The 9,317-nt window shown below is 39.8% G+C and overlaps 1 protein-coding gene across 4 annotated transcripts in view; it reads right to left on the minus strand.

Moving 5' to 3' along the window:
- DYRK4 (dual specificity tyrosine phosphorylation regulated kinase 4) overlaps positions 1 to 7,258 on the minus strand; it is a 77,092-nt gene extending 69,834 nt beyond the window's left edge. For 2 of the 4 annotated variants that reach the window (XM_075900655.1, XM_075900632.1), the window contains exon 1: positions 3,169 to 3,311. In XM_075900655.1, coding sequence (XP_075756770.1) covers positions 3,169 to 3,245 — 77 coding nt within the window. In that variant the 5' untranslated portion in view covers positions 3,246 to 3,311. The other 2 variants (XM_075900648.1, XM_075900639.1) reach the window with 2 other exon arrangements.
- Between the last annotated feature and the right edge of the window lie 2,059 nt (positions 7,259 to 9,317).

The following is a 9,317-nucleotide window of genomic DNA, read 5'->3' on the forward strand; positions in this document are numbered from 1 at the left end:
GTTGGCTGCGGACCAGCACGCATCAGGGGGAGGGCAGACAGAAGCTTTCTGGCTAGGCACTGAAATGATTATAGAATTATCTGCACTGTACACTGGGCACTCCCAGACAGTTGAGAATAAAGTTCAGCCTAATTAAATCACATTCAATGTCTCCTGTCCTTCTTTCAGCATACCCAGATAATGAAAATCATTAAAAATGTATAGAAACTTGGAGTATGTCTACACTACTACCCTAGTTCGAACTAGGGTGGTTAATGTAGGCAACCAAAGTTGCAAATGAAGCCCGGGATTTGAATTTCCTGGGCTTCATTTGCATCTTGCCGGGCGCCGCCATTTTTAAATGTCCACTAGTTCGGACTCCGTGCCCACGGCTACACGCAGCACGGAGTAGGTAGTTCAGATTAGGCTTCCTATTCCGAACTACCGGTACACCTCGTTCCTTGGGAATTTCTGGACAGACTGTGGACAAATTCAATATTGCTTGTTGCATAGAGAATAGCAGAATTAAGTGGCACTCCATCTACTTTCTGTATATTTGGGGACTCCAGTGGCAAGGTTATTAGTATGCTGGGCTAAAGTACAGCAAAGACAAGAGAATTAATCAAACATGCAAAAAAGATAAATACTGATGTGTTAGAAGATACTGGTTTTCTTAAGTGGAGATTATTTGTTTCACTGCTGCCAAAAGTGCAAGTAGGCTCTGAGGGTACATCTACATAGCAGAATTATTTTGGAATAACGTTCATTATTCCGAAATAACGTTATACACTGTCTACACAAGAAGCCCATTATTTCAAAATTCTTACTTTAACTTCCTGTAAACCTCGTTGTACGAGGATTAAGGAAGTCATCAGAATAGCGATTTATTTCAAAATAAGTGCTGTGTAGACAGTGCCAAATTTCAAAATAAGCTATTTTGAAATAAGCTACACAGTTTGTATAGCTCAAATTGCGTAGCTTATTTCAAGGTACATGCTATTGTGTAGACATACCCTGAACGAGGGAAAGTAATGGGATTATTACGCAGATTCATGAAGTAACTGAGTGGCATAACCTTATTGTTCCTGTTTTTTAAAACAAATAGAAAGATGAGGATTTGTGTTACATTAATTTCGCTACTTCAAAGAGAGGGCTTATAACAATAATGCCATATCTTAAAGAGGGTGGCCAAACATATTTCTGATGTGGGCTGAAGCTCAAACCTTAATGAATTCCTTAATGAACTGAGCATCACTGCATTGACAAAGCAAGAACCTCGAACCAAGAACAAATTCAGTCTTCCCAGAAGTACTGAAAGTTGTGGGAGTGATCCAGATATTTGAAACTCACATGGAATTAAGCAGATGTTGAGAGCAAACACACAAGCCATCTGGTATCTAGAAATCAGTATAGCCATTAAAAATAAAGTAATATCTCGCAACAGCAGTGACATCAGCACAAAGAACATTTAAACTCTTCCTGAAGGATCATGGCAGCTACAGCTATATTTGACTATAAATGGCCAGTTATAGTTTATGCTTATTAACTGTTATTCATTTATATTACTCATGCAATCTATATTCAGCACAACAGTGATAAATGAAAAGTAGCTGTTTAGTCTCTATGGAAATCATAATCAGTTAATTTTGAGTAAATTTTCATCTACAAAATTCAAGACATTCGGAAACTCTTAAGTCCATATTACTCTCAAGGCAATGAACGGCAACGTAGAGAGAGAGAGAGAAGTCCAGACTGTCAAAAGTATCCTGAAGCAGAATGATTTACAGCCTTACTGAGCTAACTGTTTAAAAAGTAGTAAATAGCCCACCAGTTGTTGTTAGAAAATCAAATTTGCATAAATATACCATCATTTCCCCAAAACTGGAGCCTTATTGGCCAAATACTGAAAAGGACAAGGTGTTACATGAAACAGAAAGATTTGTTTAAAATGTTTCATGACTCCCCCCTCAAAAAGACATTCTATGGGGCCCTTACCAGACTTAATCTCTGGAGCTAAAACAGTTGGTAAGAAATAATGGAGTGAGCCTTCCAGATAAGTGAAATACCCCAAGATCTTTTCTTATGAAAGCTGAGGAGGAAAATGTTACAAGTTATTTCTATCTGCTCAGGATTACTGGATAGATTTTGTTGACATTTCTCACAAACAATTTAGCCAGGGCTGAGGTCATGCATTAAAACATTAAGCTAAATTTATCATTGTGAGAAAGTATAAACATTATACCATTATAATATTAAACAATAGCTATATAGGTATATATGGCTATGTAAGTATATAGCTTTAATTGTTTTAATTGCTTATAATGTACCAATCACTGAAGCAGTTTATATGATCACTTAGCTTTATCTATAATAATTTAATTGTGTATGGACAGAATTACGTATTGGTTTGTTTTTATTTTGTATTATTTATTTCATTGTGTTACCTATTGTTTATTTATGTCAATAATTTATTCAGCTCTGCAAACAATATTAGGAAATAGGATGAGGACAAAAATCATACCTATGCTCATAAAAACTGATAAATCTTAATTCTCACTTCATTTTAGGGAAACCTTAATTGTTATCGCAAGTCATAATTGCTTTAACTATCTGTCTCAGTTCTACCACACCCATCGCTATAGTATTTCAGCACCTTAGAAACAATAAACTTGCAACAGTGTTTTGCTCCGAATGCATTCTAACATTTAAATACAAAACACACTTTTCGCGTATTAAGGAATTCTAATTTAGCATATACTGTATCCCTGTTCTCAGATACCCACCTCAGATATTTTGCACCTGATCAGTGAGCAAAACTTCCTCTGAAATCAATGGGAATTATTTATGGGGTCTGAATGGAGACTATGCAACAAAGTTCTGCAGCATAATTCAGAGTTAATGAATGTGGATAAATAGTTAGCTCCAATGGGAAGGTCTTAGCTCCAGTGTCAAAGATACTTTCCAGAAGTATTTGGATGCTACCAGTTTCTCTCATACCTTCTGATACTTTCTGTGCATCCTATAAAGACCCCATCAGTCTATTTTTAAAAATAATATATTTTCTTTAATTAAATACACCGGTCACATTATTAAGTCTTTCAACCTCCAGTTCCAAATGTTATAGACCTCACTATATAATTATAAGTCACTATTAATAAAACATTAGTAAGCATCTGCAAATTTTCCCACCATGATTCAATAGATGTTTCAGTTTTTAACAACTGTGGAGCCAAGGCATCAATCTTAATCTCCAACCTTTCCTCCATGGATCTTAATGCAGAAAGAAATGTCTTCCATGAGATCCCCAGAGAATCACCATTTTCATAAATGGGGTCCCTGGGACTTGCCTGACGTGAAGGAGAATAGGGAGTTGCACTGGGTGTACCCGAGTATGCAGCTCCATCCCACCAGTCACCAGTACTTAACCTCAAATTGTGTTCAGTAGGCCTCTGCCGATTTTTCTCATCTGGTGATTTTTTCTTTTTCTGTGGCATTATCACTACATTCAAAGAGAGTTCGAAGCGAGAAATGCACAAGCCGATGACAAAGAAGAATGCCTGCAGGTAAGAAAACCCGCTTCATGAACATTCACAACACCAGCGTCCTGCACTGTCCCCAAGATTTTGCCATTTTGAATCTAGTTTTTATAAGCATGCTGGGGATCAAGGCTAGCGTTAGGGCCAGAGCAGATGCATGGTGTCTTTATGGCAGTAGAATTCTGCAGATTGTATCTATGATGTAGCAAAATTCTATATGACAAACTGGTATTCTTGTGGTCATAGTGACCAAACTACCCTCAAATGTTATGCAAAAAGCACGTAAATTTGCATGTGAGCTTGCAATTATATTGTTTTTGGTTTCACTTCTAGGAGGCAGTATAGTATATAATGCTGAATACAATTCCTGATTTCCCTGTAACTAAAGGCATTCTTTTGTTTCAGCCAGGATGAGCGTTACTCAAATCAGTCAGATTTTTAGAGGAGATAGAAGCAAGGTAATTGACGAGGGGCTACAGCGAGAAATCTTGTCTCCCATAACCGTTTTTGTAAACTCTTTTACTGTTGTGTTATTGCCAGTGTAATTCCACCAAGCGTAGCAAAGGGAAAAGCACTAGTGTAGCCAAGGTACTGGCCACATTTACTGCTATGTTGTTTAATGCTGCCTTCTTGAATGCATAAAACTGAAATATCTATTGAATCACGGTGGGAAAATTTGCAGATGCTTACTATTTTTTTTATTAATAATAACTTGATAATTATATAGCAAGGTCTATGACATTTGGAACTGGAGGATGAGAGACTTAATAATATGACCAGAGTTTTAATTAAAGGAAATATTTTAAGCACCTTTCCCTGTGAAGAATCTCAAAGTACACAGATGTTATTTAATGCCTCACTAATGAGTGGTGAGCCAGTAGAGTGAAAACATAGAAAAAGTTCAACAGCGTACAGCAACACTACATAGGAATTTAGAGCAGATAAGTTAGTAGAATATCATATATAATGGAAATTGGAGATGGAATTTACCTGGAAAATAATTTCCTGAAATGGAAAATGGTCAGGACAATACGATCGACCTCTTCTTGAAAAAAGACCATGTGATTTCAAATGGTAAGGGTTTCCATTTTATGCATTATCCAGTCTTTTTTGGCTACGTCCGTGTTCTTTTATCAGTTGGGATACAAAGGAAGCAGAAACCCTTCACAGCATGTCAGCAAGATTCTGATCTTCTTCAAATGAAGTGTGAGGCAGCTCTGACACATCCAGCCAGAAATATTGTCTACACAACTCTCAAGAGAGAGACCAAGTCTATGTATATACTACAGAACTAAGTCAACACAAGTTACACTGCCAATCATAAACAGCTATAATCCCATTGCTTGTGCATGTTCATACAACTCCTTGTGTTGGTGGAGCATGTCCACAGTCTGTGCTCTAGCACTCAGAGAGGGAGCAGTGCACATTGGTATCTATCCCACTGTCCAACTTGCCACTTTCACCAGGGTGGAAGCCTCTAGTTGTGGGGATGAACAATGGATCACAGTGTATCAGGTGTGTGGGCTTACCACCCCATGATGTAGTTTTTTCGGTCCCATCATTCCATGGGCATCTGAATAGTTTGTACCATTTTTCAACAGCCTCTGTAAACTGTGTACCTGCCACCTCTGCCTGAAATCATGGATCCTGCTCTGCTCTCTAGTGTGGTATTATGAACACAACACAGCTTATCATGCAGTATTTCATGTCTTTCAAATGTGAACAGGAATCTGTGGTGCCTACTTTGCTGTGAGCCATGGAGACAAACAATTCAAGATTACTTTTGGCAGTCACAGAGCAGCTGCACATAGTAGATGGTCACTATTGGGCTCTGAAAACAAACACTGAATGGTGGGATCACGTCCTTACGCAGATGTGGAACGATGAGCAGTGGCAGCAGAACTTTCGGATGCACAGAGCCAACCTCATGGAGACGTGTGCAGAGTTCACCCCGGCCCTCCTGCACAAGTCCACCAAAATGAGAACTGCCTTCTCAGGGGAGAAGAACAGGGCAATCGCTGTATGGAAGCTGGCAACTCCCAACTACTACCAGTCAGTCACAAATCAGTTTGGAGTTGGGAAGTCCACTGTGGGGGTTGCATTCATGCAAGCAAGCGGGCAGGGCTATTCATCGCATCCTGCCAAGAAGAAATGTGACTTTGGGAAATGTGTGTGAAATACTGAATGGGAAATGTGTGTGAAATACTGAATAGGAGACAGATGCCATCCACATTCCAATTCTGGTCCTGGACCATCTTGTGACAAAATACATCAATACCCTTCGATGGTATTGCAGGCACTGGTGGATCATTGGGGTCATTTCACTGATATCAGCATGATCAGGGATGGTGCACAATGCACACATCTTCAGGAACACTGGCCTGTGTAACAAGCTGGAACTTCTTCTCACACCAGAAGATTCAAATGGGGGTGGTGAAATGCTTGTACTGATCCTAGGAGACCCAGCCTACCCTTTACTCCCATCGCTCACCAGCAACCTGGACAGCAGCGAGGAATGTTTCAGCAGGCTGAGCTGGGGGTACAAAGAACACTGCATTTGCCTTTGGCAGATCAAAAGCTCATTGGTGAAACTTTTTGGCAGTTTCGACCTTAAGGAAGAACATAGTCCCATGGTTACAGCGACCTGCTGGGCTCTGCAGAGCATTTGTGAATTTAAGGGAGAAAAGTTTCCCTAGGGGTGGAGCAGTGAGGGGGATTGCATGATGGCAGACTTACAGCTAGATACCAAGGCTTTTAGGGAGGCTATTCTAATTGGGGAGGCTTTGAAGCAGCAGTTTGACAATAAAATTTTTATCCCTAGAGATTCTGAGAGCTTGATTCATTTACAACTTTTACTATATTTGACTTTATATACTTTCGTTAATATATATAGCTACTTCTCTACCAGCAAGACTTGTCTACCATTCCAAAATATTTTGTATCCTAGTCTTACCATATCCCATTGATTATCATCATTTCACCAAATATCTGTGATGTCTATTATATCAAAATCCTCATTTAATACCTGGCACTCAGGTTCACCAATCTTAGTACAGGTTGCACCACCTTAAACCAGGACTCTCTGGTCTGGCAACATGTGTCATCTGGCAGGACCACAAATGTCCCCGGGCCAGAGAGTCCCAGTGGCCGGAAGTCAGGCAATAAGAGGGCCACCATGTGGGAACCCTGGGAGCCTGGCAGGGCTGTCAGCAGCCCGGCAAGGAAGCTGGGGTAGTGACAGCCTATTAGCCTGAAAGGGGAGCTGGGGGCCATAGCAACCTGGCAGAGGAGCTGGGGACCACATCACCAAGGAGGGGGCCTGGGTTCCACAGCAGTCCAGCAAACCAGCTGAGCCTGGGCTAATGGCAGGCAGCCTGACTGGGGCCAGTGGCAAGGTGACTGGCTGGGGCCAGAAATGGAGCCAGTGACGGGCTGTGAGGCCATTGGCAGGGGACCTCCCCTGGTTCAGCAAATTCCCTCATTTGGGTTTGGTAGGTCCCAAAGATGCTGGACAAGGGAAATCAAACCTGTATTTGGATGTCTAGCATTTATATAAAGTACGTATAAAAAATGTCACTTTTTAGCTGTCTGTCATTGTGATGGAATTGGATTCTTTTTAATTTGTTTCTTTTTTTTCCATTTCATTTTTAATTTGATTGTTTCTCTTCAGTTTCTTTATGTACTTTATCCATTTCTATCCTCTTAGCTTTAATTAGGATATGGAGAATTCCCATTAACAGAGTCTCCTCTAAGGGTGTGTCTAGACTACATGCCTCCTTCGACGGAGGCATGTAGATTAGCCAGATCGGAAGAGGGAAATGAAGCCGCGATTAAAATAATCGCGGCTTCATTTAAATTTAAATGGCTGCCCCGATCTGCCGATCAGCTGTTTGTCGGCAGATCGGGGCAGTCTGGACGCGACGCGCCGACAAAGAAGCCTTTCTTCATCGGCACAGGTAAGCCTCGTGAAACCAGGTTTACCTGTGCCGATGAAGAAAGGCTTCTTTGTCGGCGCATCGCGTCCAGACTGCCCCGATCTGCCGACAAACAGCTGATCGGCAGATCGGGGCAGCCATTTAAATTTAAATGAAGCCGCGATTATTTTAATCGTGGCTTCATTTCCCTCTTCCGATCTGGCTAATCTACATGCCTCCGTCGAAGGAGGCATGTAGTCTAGACACACCCTAAGGGATATCTGTCAGCTTCCCCCCAGAGCCCTTAAAAACGCCTCTATAAAAACTTTTTAATTTTACATGCCAGCAATCTGGTTTCATTTTGGCTTAGGTGAAGCCCATCCTTCCTGTATATGTTCCTACTTTCCCAAAAGGTTTCTGAGTTCCCAATATCCCAGAGCCCACTTCCTTAAACCACCGATATACTTCTCTTTGAATCTTTCGTTATCACCCATGTCTCACATCCATACAACATGCTGCTAAATACACATTTTCAAGACGCTCAGTTTCACTCCTAAGCTAATCACTTTACTTTCCAGATCTTATCCATCGCCTTCAAATTCACTCTTGCTTTCGCTATTCTAGTCGTTATTTCCTTCTTACAGTCTAGATCATACGTCATGTTGCTCCCTAAGTACATGAACTTCTCTATGTTCTCTAGTTCAATTCTACACTGATCTTCCTTCCTATTTCCTTGTCCCCAAATACCATTGTTTTCGTCTTATCAATATTCATAATCAGTCCATACTGCTTCCCTTTGTCATTTAGCACCTGCATCATTCTCACTAGCTTCTCTTCATCTTCCTCGATGATAACTATATCATCCATAAACCTCAAGTTGTTAATTCTCATCCCATGCACTGATATGCCAGTCCCAAGCCTGGATAAAGGAGGAGGGCTGGTCAGATGAGTGTCGATGCACTGATTGTAAAACAACAATACAAATGAAATCTGATGCCAGTACAACTAACTATACAATTGCTGGCATTTATGTCAGAAACCAAATCACGTATGAATGTAGAGTGAGCATCTATTTTGAATGAATCGAGAGCTCAAACTGCATAAAACAACTGAAAAGTATTACTTGTCCTTCACTGAAGTTCCAGAATTTACCTAACATTGCCAATGAGATGACTGAGGTCAAGTGACTTGTCTAAAAAACTGAGTCCATTACTTGCATCCAAGAATTCCTCTTAATCATTCCAAGGAAAAAAATAAACCTTCCTGTTTCTGAAGTCCACAAAAAGTAATCTTTATCTTGTTTTATTTTTTATAATCACGTGTACTGCAGAAAGTATAATTGTAAGGATTAAATTACAATTAAGTTATATTTTATTTAAAACAGCATAATACTTCACAAAATTATATTATTTAAATATTTATTCTGAAAAATTGGGTTATTTATCTCTTTAATGCCTTTACCCCATATCCCATACTGAAGGAGATTAAGAAATTAAAAACTATCATCTAATTGCAAATGATTTACTGATTCATTACCTGATCCTTTGAAATTGTTATAAGGTCAAATTCATCCCTTGTGTAAACTCGCACAACTGTCTTTTGTGAGAGTGTACCTACTTACACTAGAACTGATTTTGGTTCATGGGTTCATCATTTCTAAATGAAGGTCCAGTCAGGATAGTTTGCTAATTACCATTCCAAAACTTTATGAAAATCTATTTATTATGCAATAAATAATCATAAAATCCCTTGATCTTGCAAACATTTAAGTAAGTGCTTAATTTCAATGGGTTTTAGATTTGTCTCAAATAGTGCCATTGACTTCAAGGACTAATCACAATCAAAAGGCTATGCTTGCATATTTGCAGGACTAGGGTCAATGTTTATA

The sequence above is a fragment of the Pelodiscus sinensis genome, chromosome 1 (assembly GCF_049634645.1).
Source record: "Pelodiscus sinensis isolate JC-2024 chromosome 1, ASM4963464v1, whole genome shotgun sequence".
Taxonomy (NCBI): domain Eukaryota; kingdom Metazoa; phylum Chordata; order Testudines; family Trionychidae; genus Pelodiscus; species Pelodiscus sinensis.